Source organism: Geotrypetes seraphini, chromosome 3 (assembly GCF_902459505.1).
Source record: "Geotrypetes seraphini chromosome 3, aGeoSer1.1, whole genome shotgun sequence".
NCBI classification, from domain to species: Eukaryota; Metazoa; Chordata; class Amphibia; order Gymnophiona; family Dermophiidae; genus Geotrypetes; species Geotrypetes seraphini.
Window position 1 is genome coordinate 212,884,354 of NC_047086.1, and position 27,717 is coordinate 212,912,070.

At 47.8% G+C, this 27,717-nt stretch overlaps 1 protein-coding gene across 15 annotated transcripts in view; it reads left to right on the top strand.

The window, feature by feature from the left end:
- The window catches only part of R3HDM2 (R3H domain containing 2), a 462,276-nt gene that overhangs the window by 356,694 nt on the left and 77,865 nt on the right, over positions 1-27,717 (top strand). For all 15 annotated transcript variants that reach the window (XM_033936665.1, XM_033936664.1, XM_033936663.1 and 12 more), the window contains one exon: positions 6,304-6,430. In XM_033936665.1, coding sequence (XP_033792556.1) covers positions 6,304-6,430 — 127 coding nt within the window. The remainder of the gene's footprint in view (positions 1-6,303; positions 6,431-27,717) is intronic.

Consider the following 27,717-nt stretch of genomic DNA (forward strand, 5'->3'; position numbering starts at 1 on the left):
CGGACCTCACGTGTCACATAGATAAGGTTTTAGATAGTGCTGGGGAGGAGCCAGCTGTATTGGGTCACTACTCGGGCTGGAGGAAGGTCACGAGCGGAGTTCCACAAGGGTCTGTACTGGGACCGCTGCTGTTTAATGTATTTATTAATGACCTGGAAACGGGGACGAAATGTGAAGTTATAAAATTTGCGGATGACACTAAACTCTGTAGAAGGGTTAGAACTACGGAAGAGTGTGAGGACCTACAAAGGGACCTAAACAAACTGGAGGAGTGGGCGAATAAATGGCAGATGAAATTCAATGTAGGGAAATGTAAGGTCATGCATATAGGGAGAAAGAACCCGATGTTCAGCTACCAAATGGGGGGATTAGTATTAGAGGGAAGTAACCTTGAAAGAGATTTGGGTGTACTGGTGGATACAACAATGAAGTCAACGGCACAATGTGCAGCAGCCACGAAGAAGGCAAACAGAATGTTGGGTATTATTAAGAAGGGTATTGCGACCAGAACAAAAGAAGTCATCCTGCCGTTGTATCGGGCAATGGTGCGCCCGCACCTGGAGTACTGTGTTCAGTATTGGTCACCGTACATTAAGAAGGATATGGCAACACTTGAGAGGGTCCAGAGGAGAGCGACACGAATGATTAAGGGCATGGAAAACCTCTCATACACTGAAAGATTGGAGAGACTGGGGCTCTTCTCCCTGGAAAAGAGGAGATATGATAGAGACCTACAAGATCATGAAGGGCATAGAGAAAGTAGAGAGGGACACATTCTTCAAACTTTCAAAACATATAAGAACAAGAGGACATTCAGAAAAATTGGAAGGGGACAGATTCAAAACAAATGCTAGGAAATTTTTCTTTACCCAGCGTGTGGTGGACACCTGGAATGCACTTCCAGAGGACGTAATAGGACAGAGTACGGTACTGGATTTCAATAAAGGATTGGAAAAAATTCCTGCTGGAAAAAGGGATAGAGGGGTATAGATAGGGAGCTACTGCGCAGGTCCTGGACCTGTTGGGCCGCCGCGTGAGCGGACTGCTGGGCATGATGGACCTCGGGTCTGACCCAGTGGAGGCATTGCTTATGTGCTTGTGTACCAATGATATAGGAAAATGTGGGAGAGAGGTACTGGAAGCCAAATTTAGGCTTTTGGGTAGAAAGCTGAGATCCAGATCCTCCAAGGTAGCATTTTCAGAAATGCTCCCAGATCCACGAATAGGACTCAAGAGGTAGACAGAGCTCTGAAGTCTCAATGCATGGTTGAGGCGATAGTGCAGGGAGGAGGGATTTAGCTTTGTTAGAAACTGGGCAAACTTCTAAGAAAGGGGGAGCTTGCTCTGAAACAATAGACTCCCACCTTTACCAGGATGGAACCAGGCTGCTGGTGCTAACATTTAAAAAGGAGATAGAGCAGCTTTTAAACTGCGATGCGGGGGGAAATCGTCAGTCACCCAGGAGTGGATGGTTCAGTGTGAGGTATCGTTCAAGGATATTATTGAAACAGGATATTTAGGGAGTCCCAGTAGAGAGGTTCCAATAATGGTGAAAGAAAGCCAGGAGGGTTTAAGAGAGAGGCAGATAAAAGACTCAAATTTTCCCTGTCTTCTCAGCAGCCTGTAATAACAATGAAAAAACACAATTTTGAAGTGTCTGTTTACAAATGCTAGAAGCCTAAAAAATAAAATAGGAGAGTTAGAGTATATAGCAGGTAGATATAATAGATATCTCAGAAACCTGGTGGAAAGAGGACAATCAATGGGACACTGTATTACCTAGGTACAAATTAAATTGCAAGGATAGAGTAGGAAATTGGAGGGGGGTTGCACTATATGTTAAAGAGGGAATTGAATCAAATAAAATAAACATTCTGCATGACATAGATAGCAGTGTGGAATCCATATGGATAGACATTCCATGTGTGAAGGGAAGGAATATAAAGGTAGGGTTATACTACCATCTCCTGGTACAAAAGGAGCAGGCAGATGAAGAAATGTTTTCAGAGATTAGGAAAGCTTGAGAATTGAGCAACAGTATGTATGATAGGTGATTTCAATTACCAAAATCACTGGAAGAGAGAAATATAATCACACACACCAAAAACTTTTATCTCCTTTTACTGAGGTAGAAAATGGATAACAACCAGACTAAGGTGGAGAAAAAAGGCCTCACAACCAATAAAGAAACTCATCACAACAGTGAAAGCTGCAGAGCGAGTGAGTCCTTAGTTCATCATTGGCCAAAAGAAAAACTCCACCACTGCCAGTAAATTCCTGGGAGTGCTTTTGTATGTCCTGCTTGTCTAGAATAGCACCCCTATTGTACTGAAAAAGAGATTATGCCATTACCTTGATAATATCTTTTCCAGTAGATAGGTATGTCATTCTAGACTCCCACTCTGTCCTTCCTGCACCTGTCTGCTGTCTCATTCTGTTAATGCTTCTCCAAGTTGGTCTTGGATGCCAGTCAGCCCTTTGGGCCTTGAAAAATACTGTATAATAGGTTGAGTGTTTCCTAGGGTACTGTCTGGGCCCCTGTGATACTTCTGTTAGGATGTGCACTAGATGTGGTGTATTTAGATTTTATCAAAGCCTTTGACAGTGTTCCACACAGACATCTAATAAATAAACTGAGTGCCCCTGGGATGGGTCCCAAAGTGACAGACTGTGTCAGGAACTGGTTGAGTGGAAGGCGACAGAGTAGTGATCAGTGGAGATCACTCAGGAAAGGGATGTTACCAGTGGTGTGTCTCAAGGGTCTGTTCTTGGGCCTGTTCTTTTTAACAATTTTATAAATGATATTGCTGAAGGATTGTTGGGTAAGATTTTCCTCTTTGCGGATGATACCAAAATCTGCAATAGAGTATACACGCTGGATGGTGTGAATAACATGAAGAAAGACCTGGCAAAGCTTGAAGAATGGTCTGAAATTTGGCAGCTAAAATTTAATCTTAAGAAATGAAAGGTCATGCCTTTGGGCTGCAAAAACCAGAGGGAACGTTAAAGTTTAGGGGGTGAAGAACTTGTGAGCATGACGGAAGAGCAGGACTTGGTGTGATTGTATGTGATGATCTTAAGGTGGCCAAACAGGTTGAAAATGTGATGGCGAAAGCTAGAAGGATGATAGGTTGCATAGGTAGAGTATGTCGAGTAGGAAAAAGGAGGTATTGATGCTCTGTATAAGATTCTGGTGAGACCTCATTTAGAATATTGTGTACAATTCTGGAGGCCGCACCTTCAAAAAGATATAAAAAGGTTGGAGTTGGTCCAGAGGAAGGCTACTAAAATGGTGTGTGGTCTTCGTGATAAGGCGTATGGGGACAGATTTAAAGATCTCAATCTGTATTCTTTGGAGGAAATGCGGGAGAGGGGAGATATGATAGTTGTTTAAATACCTACATAATATAAATGTGCATGAGTTGAGACTTTTTCATTTGAAAGGAAACTCTGCAATGAGAAGGCATAGGATGAAGTTAAGAGGTGATAGGCTCCAAGAGTTATCTGAAGAAATACTTTTTTACGGAAAGGGTAGTAGATGCGCGGAACAGTCTCCCAGAAGAGTGGTGGATACAGAAATTGTTTCTGAATTCAAAAGGGCCTGGGATAGGCATGTGGGATCTCTGAGAGAGAAAAAGATAATGGTTACTGTGGATGGGCAGACTACAGGGGCCATTTGGCTTTTATCTGCTGTCATGTTTCTATGCTTGTTCATTGCCTGTTAGTGTTTTATGTTAAAACTGCACATTTCTATTGTTAAGGAGTGTCCCATCTGTATCCTTAACTTCATACTTGGTTTGAACTCTAGTATGCTTGGATACTAACTGCAGATGGCAGTATTGCTCACAGTGAAGTAGGAGGGACACAGTAAATGTTAAACATAGAAACATAGAAGATGATGGCAGATAAGGGCCATAGCCCATCAGGTCTGCCCACTCTACTGACCCACCCCCAAGTCTACTATCCTAGGGATCCCACTCCTGGTGACAGGTTCCCTTGGCTTAACCCTCTAAGGGATCCCACATGGGTATCCCATTTGCTCTTAAATTCTTGTACGCTGTTTGTCTCGATCACCTGCACCGAGAGCTCGTTCCAAGGATCAACCACTCTCTCGGTGAAGAAATATTTCCTGGTGTCGCCATGAAATTTCCCGCCCCTGAGTTTGAGCGGATGCCCTCTTGTGGCTGAGGGTCCTTGGAAGTGTATTCCTTCTGCAGATGTCTCGCAGTCATGGGGAGATAACTCATTTGTTTAGAATGACACACCTATCTACTGGAAAAGATATTATCAAGGTAACAGTATAAAATAAATCAATTTAGGCAACTAAAAAGGTTCCAGACTTAAAACAATTGAATTAAGACAGTCATGGCAACAAATGGTTTAAAAGGACATTACGTCAAAAAACACATTATATGGCAGAATAAAATACACATTGACCTTAAAAAGCATGATGATTCACAAATACTAGGAAAAACCATTTTATCTAAAACCACAATTCAACGTTAAAAGACATAAAAAGGATTATCCTAAATTAAATATAGCCTTCAGGGGAGAAGGGACAAGTTAAAAAGGGAAATTTCAAATACCCGTATACTGATTTGCCTTATTGTAAAATTATACTTGGTGTCTATAATCTTATAATAATGCTATGCCGCAGAGTTGGCTGTCCAAGTCAAAAACGCCTAGAACAAGCCCTGTTGGATGTGGGAGGGGAATGCAAAGTGATGGATTGAACACCCAGACATGGCATCTAAATAGTGGGGTACCTTACAGGGCACTGCTGTGAACTTCACAAAAAGGGTGTCTTCTCACTATAGGTCATGGTGAGCCCCCCAAACCACCTCCAGAATCCCCTAGACTCACTTATCTACCACCCCAATAGCCCTTATGGTTGCAGGAGCCACTTATATGCCAGCAAAAAAAGGTTTGGGGATGTATAGGGGAGTGCACATGTTTAAGTATCAATGCAGTGATTACAGGGGCTTATGGGCATGGGTCCTCCTCTGCGTGAGTCCCTAACCCACCCCAGGTCCACCATTTCTCCCTTTCTCTTCCCAACGGTTCTCCCTTCAAGTATCTTTTTCTCTCTTTCTCTACACTACCCCAGGTCCAACCTCTCTCCCTTCACATCCCAGCATGCCTTTCCTTCCAGCACCAATCCCTCTCTCCTCACAGCCCAGCTTTCCTTTCCCTCCAGCGCCGGTCCCTCTCTCCTCACAGCTCGGCGTGTCTTTCCCTCCAGCACCAGTCCGATGTCACTGCCAAGCCGAGGAGCCTGCCAGCCTCAGCAATTCTGTAATGTTGTTCATGGCTCCCCATCCTGCTTTTCGCCTGCCGCGGTCTGTCTGCAATGACGTTCAACTTCCTTTTTCCGCCCAGATGGACCGCGGAAGGCAGGAGAGGGAGCCATGGACAACACCGCCGAATCGCCGGCAGACTTTCCGGCGCGACATCGGACCAGCGCGGGAGGGAGGACACGCTGGCCTCTGAGAGAGGGAAGTTCGGGAGTATTGCCGTGGCCACATAAAAAAGCCAGGTGGGCCATATTCGGCCCGCGGGCCTTGTGTTTGAAACATGTGCTATAGGGCTTCGCCAGGCTTCCGTATATTCAATGTTTAACCTCTTCCAGAGTCATGATTCTGACAGGTTGAGAGTCCCACATCTGAGAATACTATGTCTGCTTGTCCTCAGAGAAAGCAAATATGCTTATCTCTAGCAGGTGTTTCCAAAGACAGCAGACATATATTCTCACAACTCACCTACCTCCCCTAATTAGCTTCTTAGCTTTGTTGCTGAACTGAAAGTCCCATAAGCTGACGTCAGATGGGAAGGCACTGTCATTTGTGTGGTGTGGGCACTGCTAAAGATTTAAAATGGCAGTGCACTTAGCACGGGCCATACTAGGTTCCATGGATGACATCACTCACATGAGAATATATGTCTGCTGTCTTGAGAGAACATCTACTACAGATAAGTATCTTTTCTTTTCAGCATATACAAGAACAAAGTGCAATAAGTGAGTCTGTAGTAAAAGTGTAGGTTTGCAACAGAAACAGCCATGAACTGGAAACAATAGAACAGAACTATATCCTCCAAATTTTGATAAACACATCAATAACCCTGGGGAGGAGAATGAAAAAAAGATAAAGAAGGGGGAGGAATATACCATGTGGAATTTCAGATCTGATCTTTAAGCAGGTTCCACACTTTTTCCATACTGTTCTGTCACCATCTTTCTCTTTTTTTTTCCCTCCCCCCCACTAATTTTATTTTTTTCCATGTGCTGTCATCTTTTACTAATAGATCCAGGTGTCCTACTACCCCCAGGGACAGTACTCAAACTCCAGCCAGCAATATCGACCTCTGTCGCACCAGATAGCCTATAGTCCTCAGCGTGGCCAACAGCCTCAAGCAGCACAGCAGCAGCCAGGTAAGCTGACCTACCTTTTCTTGTTTCACGTCATTTGTTGATGGCAGCCTTTTATCTTTAATGCATTCAGAAAGTAATATTGATGATGGGCATTGTCATAATTCATGTGATTTCAACCATTTGAGAAATGCTAGTAGTCTACAGCCTCATAATCTTTGAGGTCCATATTTCAGATGTGAATTATATGTAACCAAATAATTTATTTCTTGGATTTGCGTCTAAACTTTATTTTTGCACTAGACGTTCCTTTCATCAGCCAGCTAGGGAGCAGGGTTCCTCTCCACTAGTGAGTGGTATGAACCAGATAAAAGAATGGCAGTGTTCATATCCAAGCTAAAGGCACACTTTTTTGAAACTGCTTTCAACTCTTAACTCCCCTCACTGCTGTCAGATACCTGTCCCACTATAATCGCCCCAACCCTGAAATGTCCTATCTAAATTAGATTGTAAGCTCTTCTGAGCAGGGACTGTCTATTGTATGTTAAAATGTGCAGCGCTGCGTACGCCTTTCAGCGCTATAGAAATAATAAATAGTAGTAGTAGTAACGAGTGGTGGGTTTTGGTTTGTTTGGGGGCTTTTTTTCATCTTTGAGCCAATACAGCTGTCTCAGCTCAGAAAAACCCAAAGGAATTTCTGCACAGCTGCTTTCTCACAGAATCCCCTCAGTCTAATATTATTCAAGCTAGTTGAAACAATTTCATGAATGGTGTAGACAGGTTCCTGCATATGACATATGTTTGTTTCCTTGTTCTAAGAGATTTTATCTACTTTAGGGGAAAGGGGTAGAACTCAGTCCTCCACCAAAAATAGGCAAATTGCTTTTGTTCTGCCCTTTCTATTTAAGTTTAATCTTGAAAACTGCATTTTTTTATATGCTTGGGGCTTTAATAACTGCATATGCTTGTATGAGTGGCAAATGCTCTCCACAACCACCATCAGAAGTTTATTGCTGTCTGACACTACACCACAGTGTCCCCAATTGTATGCATTGTTCCTGGATATCCTAGAGAACAAAACAGTTTAGAAGCTACAAGATTATGGTTCTTCAGTTCTCTCAAAAGGGATTATCGCTGCTATTTAAGAGGTTTAAAAAGGTAAGAAAAGGGACTTGGGCCTAGATTCACTAAACTCACTGATCTAGATTGTTGTTGGGCAATTCGTGGCCGAGTTTTGCCGAGTGACCGATTCCCTACAGATTCAGTATTCAAAATGATCTGATCGGACGCATGCCCACAAGCGATCCCATGGATCGCTGTAGAGCGATCAAGACGCATGCGCTGAATATCCTTGTTGGTTGTAGATGCCATTTGTGTATGAGCTTTCTCTTCGCACAAACGAGCTCAAAATAAAGGGTGAGGGGTGGCTGCAGTTTACTTGCTGGCCCTATGAGTGGACATTTTAAAAGGAATGATTTTTTTTTAGCCAGATTATGGAACAGAACACGCTTTAAACCCATGGATTAAAACCACGGGCTAGCACTGCGCTTTTTGCAGAAAGGGAATTCATATGCATGTGAATAGATATTTTACAGTTTTGCAATTTTTTATTTTGATGGTTGGGGTTATATCCTTGATACTGGGATTTCAGGACGGCAGAGAGCAGGAGAGTCAGCAAGGATAGTAAGCGACTGGTCCTCGGCAGTCACTTCATTTCGGATCGTCAAACCTAATCGGTGTTTCTTCTTCTACTTAGTAAATCGATGACTTCCTACTTATGCATGCCATTTCCCCTCATTTGCATGGGTAGATTGGATCAGGTAGGAGATTGATCAGGCAGAAGATTAGTGAATCGGGTCGGGGAATGATTGCAAACTGGTTGGGATACGATTGGTGAGTTTAGTGAATCTAGGCCTCAGTTCCTTTTCAGATTCAGTCATCTCCAACAGGAGGTACCATATAACTTTCAGAAATCAGTCATTTCAAAAGACACTGGGAAGAAGACACCAAAAGACATCCTTTAAAGGATAAGCATGCCTAAAAAAACAGAGTAAATCCCAAACTTGATTCCAGGATCATCTGCTCAGAATGTAACCACTACACAGTACATGCTGCTGGTGCAAAAGGCTTAACTGCCTACTGTGCTGAAAGAATATATAAAAGTATTTATGAGGGTAAATCAAAAGTATAAAGGCAAAATACATTTAACGGCTTTAATAGAAATAACTGTGACCAATTGAACATATCACTTTTCTACATAGTCCCCTTGAAAGAAGACACATTTATATCGTTCAACTAGCTTCTGCATTCCTGCAGAGAAGATTTTTGGCTGCTCCCAAAGCCAGGTGAGCACTGCTTCCTTTACTTCATCATGCTTTGTCATTTGCTCTCTGGGTCACAGTGATGCACCCATGTCTCACCACCAGAGAGAATTCTCTTCAGAATCCTCGGATCTTCTTCATTCCATCGCAGGTCGCAACTTCCACATGCTGTTGTTTGTGCAAATCAGTAAGCTGTTTGGAAACCCGTCATGCGTAGACTTTCCTGTATCCCAAGTCATTGTGCATTATGGCAAATGCATATCCATAGCTAATATCCAAATTTGCAGCCAATTGGCACACCATTATTCGCCGGTCTTCTCTTATCAAGGTATCCGCCCTATCAATGTGCTCTTATGTGCGTGATGTTGAGGGGTGACCAGAACGACCTTCATCGATTATACTTGCTTTAAAGCTTTTTACCCACTCATAAACCTTTTGTTGATTCATGGTGCTATGTAATATGTGATGCTAAATTTCCACAGGTGACATTCCCTCTGCCCAAGAAAGCACACTATTGCACAATGTTCTTTGATGGTGCAATCTTGCACTAGTGTGTCCATGTTTCTGATCTCGTGGCTGCCACACGATTAAAGGCTGAGCGCTGCACTGTGCATGGACAAACTATCCAACAGGCAATGTAGCTCTGTATTATTATTGTATTTCGCTGATTGTCCAGCTCATTTTAGTGTAAACCACCTAGAATTATTATTATTATTATCGCATAATTTAACAATTGTCTTTAATTTTTTATTTGCCCTTGTATATATCAGGGATGTTCTTTGCAGACAGTCTGCTCAATGACTTTGCACAGAGAATTGTAAGCTTAGCACTGAAGCCTTTGGTTCAAAGCAATTTTGCACAGCAGCTCTGTGCAAATCAGTTCTTTCCTGGTAAAAATCTGCGTTTAAAAAAAATTCAAAATTCTGTGCAAAAAAAAATCCAAATTTTGCAAAGTTCTGTAAGGTTTTTTGACATTTAAACAATATTTTTGCTAATTATTATTCAGAATTTCAGTACAATTCAGTATTTTCATTAAATTATACTAGAGGAAACAAAGTGCCTTCAAATTTTTCTCACTTAGTGACTTTCCTCTTACAGAAGATATCAAATTGAACATTGAAAAACTTCTCCCTGCATTTTTGGAGTTTGAGACTGCATTTATACAACTGAAGGCCTGGCCTCATTGTGAATGAACATCCCCCCCAAGATATTCCTATGGGCAGCTCAGCAGCATACCTTTATAAAAGCCCACCTTCTACTGTAATGTGTCTAGTGGTTCTGAATACTAGGGTCTTGTATCTGAGCCAGCAAGTTGCTTGCAGAAAACTGTCAATCATGTTTTCCAACTCCACCTCCTTCCCAGGGAGCTGCTCCTACCCCCTCAGTTTGTTTTCTGCAAGCAAGTTGCTCAGAAGTGTTTTTGATCTGCTCTGCTCTTTTATTATTTTGGGGTATTTTTGCTCATTGATCTTGGAGGCTCGGTGTCCAGAAGTTCTAACTTGATGGGACCTCTCTCTGGGAGAAGACGCAAACTCACAAAGTGGAAGTCTGCTGTTAGCAGGATCAACCCTTCGGGGACACCTAGCTAGCCAGCCTGCTGGTATTTTTTTAGAACTCAGGGGCTGTCCCCTGCATAGCTGCTTGCATCCCTGATTCAGTTTGGAGCTTGCGCACAGGCTGTGTGGGCTCCTTCCCGGCTCGGCCAGGACTAACAGTGGGCCTGCTGCGTGGTAATTCCTCCCTTTCGTGGCATGGTTTTCTTGGGATTGAGGTTCAGTCTGACCTCAGTCCAATTGACAGCCAGAAGACCAAGTTTGTCCACTGAATCTGTGAGGCAGATTTCTTCTCCCTTTGATTCCAGCTGAAATCCTGTGCTGAAGCAGGCAGGCACCACATGGCACAGTGAGTAAGGCTATTGAAGCCTATGTGGAGAATCGGAGGGTTCTCTAAAAGTTGATTTTGAGGGTTTCTTACCCCAGAGTCCAAGTTCCCCTCCTCCAAAATCCATTTTGTTGTGATTTTTTCCTTCAGGGAGGTCTCCATGGGCTATTTTTGGCATGATTTTTCTGGCAGCAGACATGTTGGATTTTAAACTATCTTTCTTTTCTTTTGCCTCTATCTGTCAAAACCTCTCAATTTTGCTCAAAATTGACTGGGATAGACTCCTTGAACCTTTTTACTCCTTTATTCACCCCATGTTTACACTGGATGGCCAGCTGAGGAGCGTCCATGTCCCGCATGTGACAGAACCACCAGGGCTAGAATTCCGCAGGAGGCACAACCCCTTCTAGGACCTTATGAATCTGTATTCGCCAAGCACAGTCACATGGGGGCCGTGGAGCCCAGGAGGACTGGCAGAGGGTCCCTGTAGAAGTCAGAGAGGCCCCCAGTACAAGGTTTCACACCAGATTTTGTGAGCCTTATGTAGAATGCTTATTTGAATTGCCAAGGGGCCTCCATGACTGTTAGCAGTGCACTAGTGACGGCGGCGGCATAGGGGTTCTCCCCTTGACAGATGCCCTGATCAGATGAGGATGCAGACTTAGCTCATGGACTGGGAGGATAGCAGGACCGATTCCATGCCACTTTTATCCCAGGATGAAGTCTCCCTGGCAGTGTCTGCTTCTATGTAGGAGGAAAGCATTCAAGAAGTGGTGGCAACACTGATCGGGGGGAAGACCACAGAGTGCGCCTCAGAGCCTCTGCGCTTTTGAGCATTATTTCCACCTCACTACAGGAGTTAAAGCTGGAAGTCCCACCAGCTGCTTCTTCTCATTGCTCAGTTATGAGCAGTTCTGTGGCTCTAATCACATTTTTTCCCTCACATCCAGACATAATGAAGCTGGTCACTAACCATTGGGAATTGCCAGAGGGATCCCTCTGGTTGTCAAGCTTGAGATCTCTCCAGTCCCTCCAAGCTCTACCAGGTAGGTACAGGGCAGGGTCTCTCACTGCCTCTCTCTCTGCTGCACTGTGCCCCCTGTCAATACCGGTCAGCACTGGACAGCTCCTTTACTGCATCAGGCCCCCTGTCAGCACTGGCCAGTACTGGGCTTACCAGGAGTTAAGCCAAAGCCAACATTCCTCCCGAAGGGGCTCTTGTCTTTCTCAGCTCACTGCTCTGGAGCTGTTCTTTTCAGCACCCTAATTCAAGGTGAGTGGACAGAACCCAGCAGTCTTTGCAAGGTCTTTTCAAATAAACCTTGCAAAGACCTTGCAAGGTCTTATATGCAAATAAACCTTGCAAAGACTTTGCAAGGTCTTATATGCAAATGAGCTCCACACACTACTGCTCAGGCTCCCTCTGTGGCCAGCTCCCTCCACCCCACCATACTTCTCTTCTCAAAGCTACAGCCGCGGTTCCTACATGTGGCCCGCAGCTGACTCAGAAGCCTACTCTTCCTCTCTTCCATGTCTCAATGCGCCCCTCGTCCTCCTTCTCACTTGCTTCCCTCCACAGGTGTTACTGCCTCTGGCCGACTTGCTCCCTCCTTCCTGCTGCACTTCTCTCTGCTGGGTCAGCTGCGGGCCATGTGCAGGACCCCACGGTCATGGCTCTGAGAAGTATGGCAGGGAGGAGGGAGATGGCCAGAGGAAGTAATGCCCACAGAAGGAGGCAAGTGAAAAGGAGGATGAGGGGCACGTTGGGACATGGAAGGGAGGAAGAGGAGCACATTGGGACAGGACAGGAAGGCTTCTAAGTCAGCTGTGGGCTACATATAGGAACTGCGGCTTTGAGAAGAGAAGTACAGTGGGGAGGAGGAAGCCAGCCACAGAAGGTAGCACCCATGAAGGGAGAAGCAGGACCCCGGTTCATAAGTACGAGTCTGACGTAAATCGGGCATTCTTAAACCTCTGAGTTAACCTGTATACTTCTTCCAGTTCTGAAAATTGTACCGTTTCCTCTGCCAAAAATTGCCCCAACCAGGTTAATCCCACTCCTGCCCATACCTTGTTTCTTGGATCTGTATGCCCTGGATAAAACCCTTTGGTCACCATTATTGGGGTGTTCTTAAGATACACTTGCCCACAAAATAGGTAATTCCAAATCTACACGCAAAACTTATGAATGAGTTTCCTGTTCATGTGACAGTATGAATAGCCCCTGTGGAAAACCAAGGAAAGGCACATAAAGGAAAATCTCCCATAAATCATATCTCCATCTGGACCCATCTCTTATGTATGTCTTGTCACCAAGCTAATACATATTTCAATTGGGCTGCAACATAATAGAATCTAAAATTGGGAACCATCATTCCTTCCTTTCCCCATAACTGAAACATCACCGACCTTATCTGGGTGGTTTACGTTTCCAAATGTATTGGAAAAGTTTTTGTATGTGAAGAGCTAGAAAATTGTTTAGATAAAGGTATTGGAAAGGCTGTAAATAAGTATAAAGGTTTGGTAAAAACATCATCTTTTTTACATGGACTCTTCTTAGCTGGGTAACATGCAAACACTCCCATTTCTCCAGATCCTTCTATATTGATTTTAAAAAGGGAGGGTAATTTGTCTCAGAGAACCTATCTGCTGTAAGCTGAACTCCCAAATATGTCAAGGCACCTGAAGCCCACCTATCCAAACTAACACTGTAACCAAAATTGCTCCTCTGATCTAGTTGTAAGATATAACATCTCTGACTTGTACATATTAGTCTTAAATCCTGATACTTTACCATAATCCTATAAAGCTGAGGTTACCCGTAGGAGAGACTCATGTGGCTTCCCCAGTATGAGAAGTGCATCATCTGCAAATAAGAGTATCTTGTTTACTGTACCCCCACTAGTACTAGTACTAGGACATGGGTCCTGTTTGACCCATGGTCAAATAAGGCATAGGGCTTCTTTCTGATTCCACAGACAGGACCTTCTAATCATATCCAGCAGATGAAATCCACACAACAGCACTTCCCCCTTCATTCTTAACTTTTGGATATCTATAACCAAATCTTTGACTTTGTACATGTCAGAGGTCTCTTTCTAAGACAATCCATATTACTTATTCCTCTCCCCTGGACTCCTACATCTCAGCCACTTCAATGTTGTTTCTGACCAGCTCTGCCTTTCCTAAATAGGGTATAGCCTGGTATGTTTGCATCCCATTCATAAGTCATTGAACTGCATCTCCATGATAGAAACAATATCTAAATCTGTCTGCAATATCAGGGCTTGTAAATCACGAACTTTAAGAGCATAAGAATTGCCATACTGGGACAGACTGATGGTTCATCAAGCCCAATATCTTGTTTCCAACAGTGGCCAACCCAGGTCCCAAGTACCTAGCTAGATCCCAAGTAGTAAAACAGATTTTATGCTGCTTATTCTAGGAATAAGGAGTGGATTTCCCCAAGCCATCTCAATAATGGCCTCTATACTTCTCTTTTAGGAAATTATCCAAACCTTTTTTAAACACTGCTAAGCTAACTGATTTCACCACATTCTCCAGTAACGAATTTGATTTTAATTGCACATTGTGTAAAGAGATATTTACTCTGGTTTGTTTTAAATCTACTACCGTATTTTCGCGGATATAACGCGCACCATTGTAAAACGCGCACAGGGGTATAGCGCGCAGAAATCACGATGATATGTACAAAAACTTTTCTATAACGCGCATGCTGCCCGACTCTCCTTTCGCCCGCCCTGACTTTCCGTGCGCTGTCCCGACTCTCCGTTCACCCCCCCTGACTTCCGTGCACTGCCCTGACTTTCCGTGCGCTGTCCCGACTCTCCGTTCACCCCCCCTGACTTTCCGTGCACTGTCCTCCCTTGAAGTCCTGTCCCCCCTTGAAGGTCTGTCCCCATCCTGAAAGCCTGATGCCCCCCCCCGACGTCCGATACATCCCCCCCCCCCGGCAGGACCACTCGCACCCTCACCCCGAAGGACCGCCGACTCCCCAACAATATCGGGCCAGGAGGGAGCCCAAACCCTCCTGGCCACGGCGACCCCCTAACCCCACCCCGCCCTACATTACGGGCAGGAGGGATCCCAGGCCCCCCTGCCCCCGACGCAAACCCCCCCCCCCCCCAGCCGACCCGCGACCCCCCTGGCCGACCCCCACGACCCCCCCACCCCCCTTCCCCGTACCTTTGGAAGTTGGCCGGACAGACGGGAGCCAAACCCGCCTGTCCGGCAGGCAGCCAACGAAGGAATGAGGCCGGATTGGCCCATCCGTCCTAAAGCTCCGCCTACTGGTGGGGCCTAAGGCGCGTGGGCCAATCAGAATAGGCCCTGGAGCCTTAGGTCCCACCTGGGGGCGCGGCCTGAGACACATGGTCGGGTTTGGCCCATGTGCCTCAGGCCGCGCCCCCAGGTGGGACCTAAGGCTCCAGGGCCTATTCTGATTGGCCCACGCGCCTTAGGCCCCACCAGTAGGCGGAGCTTTAGGACGGATGGGCCAATCCGGCCTCATTCCTTCGTTGGCTGCCTGCCGGACAGGCGGGTTTGGCTCCCGTCTGTCCGGCCAACTTCCAAAGGTACGGGGAAGGGGGGTGGGGGGGTCGTGGGGGTCGGCCAGGGGGGTCGCGGGTCGGCTGGGGGGGCGGTCGGAGGTTCTTGGGGGGGGAGCGGTCGTTGGAGGGAGGGGGGTTTGCGTCGAGGGCAGGAGGGCCTGGGATCCCTCCTGCCCGTAATGTAGTGCGGGGTGGGGTTAGGGGGTCGCCGTGGCCAGGAGGGTTTGGGCTCCCTCCTGGCCCGATATTGTTGGGGAGTCGGCGGTCCTTCGGGGTGAGGGTGCGAGTGGTCCTGCCGGGGGGGGGGATGTATCGGACGTCGGGGAGTCGGCCGGGCAAGAGGGCTTGGGCTCCCTCTTGCTCCGATCGTGGATGTGGGTGCGGGTGGGAGCGCGTGCGAGCGGTCGTTCGGGGTGGGGGTGCGAGCGGTCCTGCTGGGGGGGTGAATCGGGCGTCGGGCGGGGTGGGAACTATGTTTAAAAACTTTTGTATACCGCGCTCAGGCATATAACGCGCGAGGGGTATGCGCGGTACGTAAAATCACGTATAACGCGCGCGTTATATCCGCGAAAATACGGTACTTAGTAGCTTCATCGCATGCCCCCTAGCCCTAGTATTTTTTTTAAAAAGAGTGAACAGACGATTCCCATCTACACTTCTCACGCCACTCAGTATTTTATTGACTTCTGTCATATCATTCCTGAGCCATCTCTTCTCCAAGCTGAAGAACCCTAGCCACTTTAATCTTTCCTTATAGGGAAGTCATTCAATCCCTTTTATCATTTTCGTCACACTTCTCTGTACCTCTTCTGAGAGGTGACATGATTGAAATATTCAAGATATTGAAGGGAATTGACTTAGTAGAGACAGAGAGATTGTTCACCCTCAGCAAGGTGAAGAGAACGAAAGGGCACTCGCTCAAGTTAGAAAGGAAAAGATTCCGTACAAACTTAAGGAAGTTCTTCTTCACCCAGAGAGTGGTGGAGGTCTGGAACTCTCTCCCGGAGGCTGTTATAGGGGAAAGCACCCTTCAGGGATTCAAGACAAGGTTGGATAAGTTCCTACTGGAACAGAATGTACACAAGTAAGGCTAGATTCAAATAGAGCACTGGTCTTTGACCTAAGGGCTGCTGCTTGAGCAGACTACTGGGCACGATGGACCACTGGTTTGACCCAGCAGCGATAAATCTTATGTTCTTATGAGATACAGCAACCAGAACTGCACACAGTATTCGAGGTGCAATACAAGGGCATTATAACATTTTCATCTTTGTTTTCCATTCCTTTCCTGATAATTCCTCACATTCTATTTGCTTTCTTAGCTGCTGTTGCACGCTGAGCTCATGGTTTCAACATATCCTCAACAATAACACCTAGATCCTTTTCCTAAGCAGTGACTCCTAATGTAGAACCCAGCGTCACATAGCTATAGTTCAGGTTCCTCTTTACCACTTGCATCACTTTGCACTTGTTCATATTAAACGTTGTCAACCATTTTGATGCCTAGTCCTCTTGCAATTTTTCACAATCCTCTTGCGATTTAACAACTCTGAACAACTTTGTGTCATCAGCAAATTTATCTCACCTCACTAGTTATTCCCAGTTTTAGATCATTGATAATATGTTAAACAGTAGTGGTCCCAGCATTGACCGCTGGGGGAATGCCACTATTTACCCACTAAATGAAAAGATAGATAAAATAGGCATCTCTGAGACCTGGTGGAAGGAAGATAACCAATGGTACACTGTCACACCAGGGTACAAGCTATATCGTAATGATAGGGTGGAGGCATAGCGTTATATTTTAAGGAGGGCCTTGAATCGAATGGACTGAAAATTCTACAGGAACAGAAACACACCTTGGAATCCCTATCAGTAGAAAAGGATAGTGTTAGGAGTGTACTACTGTCCGCCTAACCAGGATGAATGGACAGATGCTGAAAGGTTATCAGAAATTAGAGAGGCTAACAAACTAGGTAGCACAATAATAATGGGTGATTTCAACTACCCCAATATTGACTGGGTAAATATAACATCAGGGCATGCTAGGGGGATAAAATTTCTTGATGAAATCAAGGACTGCTTTATAGAGCAGTTAGTTTAGGAGCCAACAAGAGGTGAAGCAATTTGAGATCTAGTTCTAGGTGGAGTGCATGAATTGGTGCACGAGGTAATGATGCTGGAGCTGCTTAAACCACTTTGCCTTGGATTCTATAGAGAAACACTTTAATCACGTAATAATTGGGGGTATTGAAGGTTTTTTAAGCCTATGAGGTATTTTCCCTTTCAAGTATTACCTGCAAGTTTATTAGCTGGCGGCATACAGGGATCTGAGGCTTTTTCCTCCTGTTAGTAAAAGACATGATAGAATAAGAAGAAGCAAAGAAACGAAGATTATAAAGAGAAATGAATTTAAATAAGAAATTAAATAATAAGAGAGAAAGAGAAACTAATTTAATGATTTAGTCCTTTCACTGGAGAAACTATCCTTGTGAAGCAAGATATATGAATTATATTTTTTGAATTATAAATCTGATTGGCAAGTATAGTTATCCCAGGACAAGCAGGCAGATATTCTTTACGCATGGGTGACGTCACCGACGGAGCCCACGGTACGGACCTTTTTACTAGAAAGTTCTAGTTGGCCGCACCGCGCGTGCGCGAGTGCCTTCCCGCCCGACGGAGGAGAGCGTGGTCCCCAGTTTCTTCGTTTCCGCGGAGCGAAGAAGACGTGCGTTTTTCAACTCCGATTGAAAACCTCTTTTTGCCTTCCCGCTCGCGTTCTTTTTTCGTTTATTTACCTTCGGGTTGCTTTTTTATTTCATTTCCAAAAAAAAAAAAAAAAATATTTTCTTTTTGTTTCGTTTTTTGTCTTTGCCCCGGCGGGGCCTGTTGTCACGATCCAGGCCTCGGGGTTTGATTTTGCGGAGGCCGTGTTTCCATTCATGCCCCCGCAGCCCGGTTTTAAGAAGTGCCAGCGGTGTGCACGCCCGATCTCCCTCACTGACCCACACAATTGGTGTTTACAGTGTTTGGGACCGGAGCATCGGGCGGACTCGTGCACCCGCTGTGCCACTCTTAAAAAACGCACTTTGAAGAATCGCCAAATCCAGCAAAGTCTGCTGTTCGGCACCGGCCCGACTATGGACTCGACTTCTTCAACTGCGGCACCATCGAAGTCGGCACCGACCACCTCGACACCGCCTGACATCACATCGGCGCCACCGGCGCCAGGTAAGCCGGCTAAGAAGCCTTCCACCCTTGAGCGCCCTCCCACCTCGGTGGCGACACCGGCTCTTTCGGCTCCACGCCGAACTAAAAAGCGCTCCGCTCCGATATCGGTGAGTGCCTCGTCATCGGCCTCCTCATCGCCGGAGCGTAGAGCGGCACCCATGGAACCAAAGCAGAAAAAAGTGGTTCCGGTGCCACCCCTGGATGACCGCATTGCGGCCATCCTCCAGGATAAGTTGCAGGAACAACTCCAAACGCAACTTAAACAGCTCTTGCCCTCTATCCTGGCACCGCTGCTTTCGGTACCAGACCGGCCCGAGCCCCACACCGTCCAACCGGTATCCACGCCATCGGTACCTATGGACCCATCCATGCCCATTCTCTCGGCACCGCATATCCATGCCCATGCCGAGGCCGTCGCTCTGACGACATCCGATCCTCCTCGGGACCGAGCGGAACACCGGTCTTCCCGCGAACCTGACCGGCACCGTTCTTCCCGGGACCGAGACAGACACAGGTCTTCATCCCCCGGTACCGTCTCGGTACGCTCAGGCAAGTCTCGGTCTAAAGCTCATCATACCGAGCCTTCCACTCCAGTCTCTCGGCACGCACACACCGATGTCAGAGACCCGGACCTCTGGGAGGAATCTCCCCTCGGTACCGAGGAGGATGCATCGTCGTCGGACGAAGAGCCCTCGGCCCCCGATACCACATCTAAACCTGAGCAATCTTCTTTTTCGAAATTCCTCAGGGAGTTATCGGGGGCCTTATCTTTGCCTCTGGAATCTGATTCCAAGAAATCACAAGCTTTCCTGGAGGCATTAGATTTCGATCAACCCCCTAAGGAGTTCCTGAAGTTACCCGTGCATGACATCCTACGGGAAACTTTTTATAAAAATTGGGAAAATCCATTAACTGTCCCTGGGGCACCCCGTAAACTGGATAGCCTTTACAGGGTTATTCCAATCCCGGGATTTGATAAACCCCAGCTGCCCCATGAATCTCTCCTGGTTGAGTCCACTTTAAAAAAGACTCAAGGCTCCAGTGTCTATGCCTCTACCCCTCCTGGCAGGGAGGGCAAAACTATGGACAAGTTTGGCAAGCGGCTCTACCAGAATGCCATGCTTGCCAACAGGGCAAACAATTACTCTTTCCACTTTTCATTCTACCTGAAACATCTGGTAATGCAACTCTCCGCCATGCAAAAGTACATGCCGGAGCACAAGGTCCCACTATTCCAGCAGCACATCTCCAGCCTGCTTCAACTTAGAAAATTTATGGTACGCTCCATCTATGACTCCTTTGAGCTCACCTCTCGTGCATCTGCCATCGCTGTGGCCATGCGCCGCCTGGCCTGGCTCAGGGTCTCTGATCTGGATGTCAACCATCAGGACCGACTAGCCAACGCCCCATGTATGGGAGACGAATTGTTCGGAGAGTCTCTGGATACCACCACACAAAAACTCTCCGCCCATGAGACCAGATGGGATACTCTCATTAAACCAAAGAAGAAGGCCCCTCCTGCTCGGCCTTACAAACCACAGTCTTCTTACCAGCGCAGGTTCTCCGCTAGGCCGCTTAACCCGCCTTCACAGCAACCTAGGCGGGCTCGCCAACAACACCACAACCAGGCTCGTGCACAGTCTAATCAACCTGCCAAGCCTCTTCCTCCTGCCAAACCTTCTCAGCCCTTTTGACTCCTCTCTCCAGGGCTTAGCCAGTCTTCCACCCTCATTGCCTCTCCCTCAACCAATCGGGGGCAGGCTCCACATTTTTCTCAGCCGTTGGGAGGTCATCACATCGGACCAGTGGGTCCTCAACATCATCCGCCACGGCTACTCTCTCAACTTCCAGACTCTTCCACCAGACAATCCTCCCGTAGAGTCTGCTTCTCTTTCAACTCAAACCCCCCTCCTCCTGAGGGAGGTCCAATCCCTCCTTCTCCTCAATGCCATCGAAGAAGTACCTCTGGAACAAAGGGGCCGGGGATTCTACTCCCGTTACTTTCTGGTTCCAAAAAAGACAGGAGACCTACGTCCCATTCTCGATCTCAGGGACCTCAACAAATGTCTTGTCAAGGAGAAGTTCAGAATGCTCTCCCTTGCCACGCTTTACCCTCATCTCTCTCAGAACGACTGGCTATGTTCCCTGGACCTCAAAGAGGCCTACACTCACATACCAATCAATCCAGCTTCACGTCGCTACCTAAGATTCCAGGTGCACCATCGCCATTATCAGTACAAAGTGCTACCTTTTGGCCTCGCTTCATCACCCAGGGTGTTCACCAAATGCCTCATTGTGGCGGCGGCCTTCCTCAGGTCTCACAACCTCCAGGTGTTTCCCTACTTGGACGATTGGTTGGTGAAAGCCCCTACGTCTCCGCTTGTGCTACAAGCCACTCATCAGACCATCTCTCTCCTCCACCTCCTGGGGTTCGAGATCAACTACCCCAAGTCGCATCTGCTTCCCACGCAGCGCCTTCAGTTCATTGGAGCAGTTCTCGACACCACACTAATGAGGGCGTTTCTCCCCTCCGACCGTCAGCGGAACCTGCTCCGCCTGTGTCGTCAGGTGCTCCTTCATCACTCCATTTCTGCCAGACAGATGATGGTCCTCCTGGGCCACATGGCCTCGACGGTGCATGTGCTTCCCCTGGCACGACTCCACCTCAGGACACCTCAATGGACTCTGGCCAACCAATGGTCGCAGACCTCGAACCTTCTTTCTCATCCCATCTCTGTGACATCGTCTCTTCAGCAATCTCTACAATGGTGGTTGAACTCCTCAAATCTTTCCAGGGGCCTTCTTTTTCATCTGCCCCCGCATTCCATGACCATCACCACGGATGCCTCCCCTTATGCATGGGGAGCTCACCTGGGAGACCTACGCACCCAAGGTCTTTGGACCCCGCAGGAGCGTCTTCATCACATCAATTTCCTGGAACTACGAGCCATGTTCTATGCTCTGAAGGCCTTCCAGCACCTTCTTTGCCCTCAGGTTCTGCTCCTGTGCACGGACAACCAAGTTGCCATGTACTACATCAACAAACAGGGCGGCACCGGATCTCGCCTCCTTTGTCAGGAGGCTCTTCGCATTTGGACCTGGGCCACGGCCCGCAGTCTCTTCCTCAAGGCTGTCTACATCCAGGGCGAACAGAACTCCCTGGCCGACAATCTCAGCCGCATCCTTCAACCTCACGAGTGGACTTTGGACCCTCCCACGCTCCACTCCATCTTTGCTCGCTGGGGCACTCCGCAGGTGGACCTATTTGCAGCTCCTCACAACCATCAGCTGCCCCAGTTCTGCTCCAGACTCTTCTCTCCTCATCGTCTGGCCCCGGATGCTTTCCTTCTCGACTGGACGGATCGGTTCCTCTATGCCTTTCCTCCTCTACCTCTGATGTTGCGGACTTTATCCAAACTCCGCAGGGACGGAGCCACCATGATCCTCATAGCTCCCCGGTGGCCTCGTCAACACTGGTTCTCCCTCCTGCTTCAGCTCAGCTCCAGGGATCCCATTCCTCTACCTGTGTTTCCTACTCTACTTACACAGCAACATCAGTCTCTACTACATCCCAATCTGTCTTCGCTCCACCTGACAGCTTGGTTTCTCTCGGGCTGACCTCTTCAGGAAATCTGTCTCAGCCTGTCCGTCTCATTTTGGACGCCTCCAGGAAACCGACCACCCTCCAATGTTACCATCAGAAGTGGACCAGGTTCTCCTCTTGGTGCCTCCGTCATCATCACAATCCCACCTCTTTAGCGGTGGAAACTGTTCTGGACTACTTGCTCTCCCTGTCCAACGCAGGCCTCAAGTCTACCTCTATCAGAGTCCATCTCAGTGCCATCACGGCTTTTCATGAACCTGTCTTAGGAAAACCTCTCACGGCTCACCCTCTGGTTTCCCGATTCATGAGGGGCCTCTTCAACATCAAACCACCTCTGAAGCCTCCTCCGGTCGTCTGGGACCTGAATGTGGTTTTATCTGCCCTCATGAAACCTCCCTTTGAGCCGCTTGCCACAACTTCGCTCAAATTTCTGACATGGAAGGTTCTTTTCCTCATCGCCATCACCTCTGCCAGGAGGGTTAGTGAGCTTCATGCACTGGTTGCCGATCCACCGTTCACTATTTTTCACCATGACAAGGTGGTTCTGCGCACCCATCCAAAGTTCCTTCCAAAGGTGGTCTCAGCTTTTCACCTCAACCAGTCCATTGTGTTGCCTGTTTTCTTTCCGAAACCTCATTCACATCCCGGAGAACAGGCATTGCACAGTCTTGACTGCAAGCGTGCCCTGGCTTACTATCTTGATCGTACAAGGGCTCACCGCTTGTCCCCTCAGCTCTTCCTGACCTTCGACCCAAATCGTTTGGGTCGACCGGTCTCTAAACGGACGCTATCCAACTGGCTTGCAGCTTGCATCGCGTTCTGTTACGCTCGGGCCGGTCTGTCACTAGACGGCGCTGTCACGGCCCACAGGGTAAGAGCTATGGCCGCTTCTGTTGCTTTCCTCCGTTCCACACCCATTGAGGAAATCTGCAAGGCGGCCACCTGGTCCTCAGTTCACACATTCACTACTCACTACTGTCTGGATGCTTTCTCCAGACGGGATGGGCACTTCGGCCAATCTGTACTTCAGAATTTATTTTCCTAATGGCCAACCATCCCTCCTCCCTCTTTGTTAGCTTGGAGGTCACCCATGCGTAAAGAATATGCTGCCTGCTTGTCCTGGGATAAAGCACAGTTACTTACCGTAACAGGTGTTATCCAGGGACAGCAGGCAGATATTCTTACGTCCCACCCTCCTCCCCGGGTTGGCTTCTTAGCTGGCTTATACTAACTGGGGACCACGCTCTCCTCCGTCGGGCGGGAAGGCACTCGCGCACGCGCGGTGCGGCCAACTAGAACTTTCTAGTAAAAAGGTCCGTACCGTGGGCTCCGTCGGTGACGTCACCCATGCGTAAAGAATATCTGCCTGCTGTCCCTGGATAACACCTGTTACGGTAAGTAACTGTGCTTTTTGGTAAATAGTGGGGTTCCTCAGGAGTGTGTGCTGGGATCGCTGCTTTTTAACATATTTATCAATGATCTAGAGATGGGAATAACTAGTGAGATAATTAAATTTGCTGATGACAAGTTGTTCAGAGTTGTTAAATCACAAGAGGATTGTGAAAAATTGCAAGAGGACCTTGTGAGACTGGGTGACTGGGTATCAAAATGGGGAGGTCCTTGTTGGGGGTAAGTGCGGGGGATGTCAGTTTGCTGTGACAGGAGGGGAGTGCACATCCTTCCTGTCAATTTTTAAGGGAAGTGTTGGTTGGTGGGGGGGCAGTGCAGGGGTTGTTGGTTCGCTGTGGCAGGAGGAAGTAGGCATCCCTGCCAATTTTTTTTCTTCTTTTTTCTTTTAATGGGGCACATATGCATGTGTAACACGCACAACATCTGTGCCATTAAAAAAAGAAAAAGGCCCTTCCTAAGCTGGCTCTGTGCATGTGTCGGAGTGACTGGTGTGACAGGATGACAGAGAACCTCCGTACAAATCATTTGCATGGAAACATTGGAACATCGATCGCTGTTCCACAGTCGGCCAAAAAATAAGCCAACAGCGACTTGCGCGGTCTTAGCAACTGTGTTTAGTGCATCTAGCCCCCAGTCACTGTTTTTGCCTGTGATCTGGTGTGTTTTGAGGACTCCAGTTGGGGACAAGTTAGGGGGGATACTGGACCTGGGTGGGAGTGGGGGGAATGGAGAGACACCACACCCCACAGAGGAAAGGGGGGTTTGGGGTTGACAGAGAAAAGGAAGGATGATGGACTTGAGGTGGTGGGGCACAGGATGTGAGGGTTCATTACCGCTGGCAGCCCAATGTCCATTGGACAGCTCTGGGTATTTTGCCATTTTTGCTCAATGGTATCTATGCTTCTGCCTGTAATAGATTCTTCATAGATAGTAGGATGAACCAGACTCCCATCCTTACCCACCTTCCTTTGGAGTTGACTAAGTACTGTGTTAGACATGAGGATTTGTACGGTAGTGGTTGTGCAGAAAGTCCTGTGCATGCTTAGAAGAATCTTCTTATTTTTCTGAGAGATGGTCCATGACAGCACTTTTGGATGCTATCACTCATACATCTCATTTATCCTGCTGTTACAGAGGCCTCATTACAGATAAGCAACTTTGTCTTCTGAGATTGTTATACTATATAACACTTGTAGTCCTTTGTGTATGTAATTTGTATATTGAAATTCAGATTCTGTATCGCTTGGTAGACCGGTACAGTTCTTACGAATGGGTTAAATGCCTCACTGCTACCAGCAGGTGGAGATTGAGCACAAATTTGTATATCAGGCTAGAATCTCCTTAGCAACCCAGTCTGTCTCAGTCTCCATAGCAGGTGGGTAAGACTAGATTGGCTCCCCTCTTAGTAATGTTGGAATTTTGTTTTGGACTCCTGGGTTCCCTTTTGTGCCAGATAGATCTTGGACGGGTCCTGTTTGGGGATCCATCTGACCTCGGGGGTGTTAAACCCAGCGGGTCTCGTGCTGGGTCCCTCCCCAATATATTTCTCCACCTCCCCATATTTTTGTAGAGGTGCATCAGCCGGCGGCCTGGCCCCCCTGGTTGGTCAGCCCTCCAGCTTTGAGAGCTGTGGTGTCTGTTCAGTAAAAAAGGCAAAATCCTGAGGTGTGCCGGTCTAAAGGGCTCATTTCCCTTTTAAACTGCCTTTTTACTGTATTTTCTTATTTAACCAGCACTTTTCTTTCAGCTAGGGAAGTTTTCAGCACAATGAGCACTTTTAAAGGGAAAAAAATGCTCATTGTGCTCCAGATGCGAGATACTTGCGGCCGGCTTGTACAAAAGTGCAGGCCGTAGTGGTGGGGTAGCCTCTTCAGCAACATGCTGGCGGCCAGGGCATTCCGCCGCATGTACCTCACGAGTCGACTTCGGATCACGGGGAAGCCCGAGCTTCCCCCGATGCCCATGTGGAGAGTTCCCCAGCTGTCGATGGTCAGGGAGAAAAGGATTCCCTTGCCGCCGGAACGGCTGGGGATTCCCTTTTTGTGTTGGTCAGTTCCTTGGCCTCAGTGTCAGGAAAGTCCCAGGCTTTTCAGACACGGCAGGCCGCAGGAGCTCCGATTTGGTGGTTTCAGGTCCAATTTCAGCAGAAACCTCCTTCTCAGTTACCTCAGGTGATCTTCTTCCTGTTCTGGAAATACAGGGGCAAGGTATGGCAGGGTCCCCTGCTGGGGCAGGGAGTCCCTTGTGGCTGCCGGGGGATTTTCCCCCAGAATTTATGTTAGCACTTTGTAAAGTTTATATGCTGGTGGCTGGAGGTTCCGTGTCCACTCCAAGGGTCTCGGGGTGGGGGAGGGGGTTTGTCCTCGACGTCTTCCCTGGTGCGGCCCCACACAGTGGTGATTTTGCCCCCCTCTACTCCTCTCTCATCTAAATGCCCGAGCGCCTGAGGGTCTCTTGGGATGAGGATTTTTGTCCAGAGGAGCAAGATGTTATTGATGAGGACCTGGACCCTTGGGGAGATTTCCAGGATCCTCTTGGGGAGTCTGATTCCACCAGCAAGGGATTCGAGCACCCCCAGCTGGCGAATATGCGCTGTGTTGCGCAATTTTCAGCGGGAAGAGCTTCATGAGTTAATTCTTCAGGTCTCCTCAGTTATGCACTTTGAGGACACCATGTCAGAGCCCCCACGTATGGTGGACCCCTTGCTTAAGGAGATCTGCTCTGCTTCCCACTCTTTTCCTATGTATCAGGATATTCGGGATATGCTCGCATAGTGGCAAGTGCCGGAAGCTCCTTTTCCTTTTGCAAGCTCCATGGCCCGCCTGTATCCCATTCCTGAAGGGGATAGGGGCACACTGAAGTTGCCTGTAGTGGACGCGGTGGTCTCGGCCATCTCTAAAAGGCATACTGTGCCTGTTTAAGGTGGTGCGGCCTTGAAGGACCCAGAGGAGCGTAAGTTGGAGTCCCTCCTTAAAGAGTTTTGATGTGACAGCTCTGGCGGTCCAAGCGGTGATGTGTGGCAGGCTTATAGCTCGGGCGTGTTTTCGCTGGGCTGAGCATGTCCTTGACTGTAAAACTGAGGATTGGGAATTGCTCAAGCGCGAGGTGGCAAAGATTGAATTGGGTGCTTCTTATCTTTCAAATGCCATGTATGACCTCATGCAAGTTTCTGCCAAGTCATTGGCGTTTGGAGTGGCAGCTTGCCATACCTTGTGGCTTCGTGCTGGTTTAGCGGACTCAGTGTCCAAAGCTAAGTTGGCATTTTACTTTTAAGGGATCTTTCTTGTTTGGTGAGGACCTGGATAGGTTGGTTCAAACTCTCACTGATTCTATAGTGCCTCGTTTGCCTGAGGATAGGCCTAGGCCACTGGCTCAAGGTGACGCTGCTCGTGGGCGTGGGCATGATTTCCATAGTTTCCGCCCTGGTCAAGGGGCTGCCTCTTTTCAATCCCCTGGGCTCTCTAGAGGCAGGTTCTTCAGCGCATGCAGTCCTTTCGTGGGGCCCATTGGGGTGCAGGTAGCGCCCCCATCGTGTCCCATGCTGCCTGTCCTGCCCAATGACTCCTTGCCGGCACCTGTCTTGGTTCCGGTGGGCGCCCGTCTGAGGGATTTTTATCCAAAGTGGGCAGACATCACGTACGATCAGTGGGTTCTGGAGGTGATTCAGAACAGTTATGCTCTGGAGTTTGCCCGTTCCTTGTCAGATCGTTTTCTCGCTTCTCCCTTACAGGTGGCGAGGAAGCAGCAGGCCTTTCGCCAGACCCTTCAAAGATTGTTGGCTCTCCACGCAGTAGTTCCAGTTCCCCCGCAGGAATGGGGCACAGGTTGGTACTCGATTTACTTTGTGGTGCCAAAGAAAGAAGGGACCTTTCGGCTCATCCTAGATTTGAAGGGGGTCAACAGGGCTCTTCAAGTGCCTTTCTTCTGCTTGGAAACTCTGCGGTCTGTGATTCTAGTGGTTCAGCCGGGGGAGTTTCTCACCGCTCTAGATCTGACCGAGGCCTTCTTGCACATTCTTATATGGGCCTCCCATCATCGTTTTCTGCACTTTGCGATCTTGGAGCAACATTATCAGTTCTGTGCACTTCTCTTTGGTCTGGCCATGGCTCCGTGTACGTTCATCAAGGTGATGGTGGTTGTCACAGCGGCGTTGCGCAAAGAGGGCATTCTAGTTCATCCCTCATCCCTACCTGGATGACTGGTTGATTTGAGCGAAGTCATTACAGGAGAGCACCCAGGTCACGGCTTGAGTGGTGGAGTTTTTGCAGTCGCTGGGATGGATAGTCAACCTTGCCAGGAGCCGGCTGTCTCCCTCTTAGCGCCTGGAGG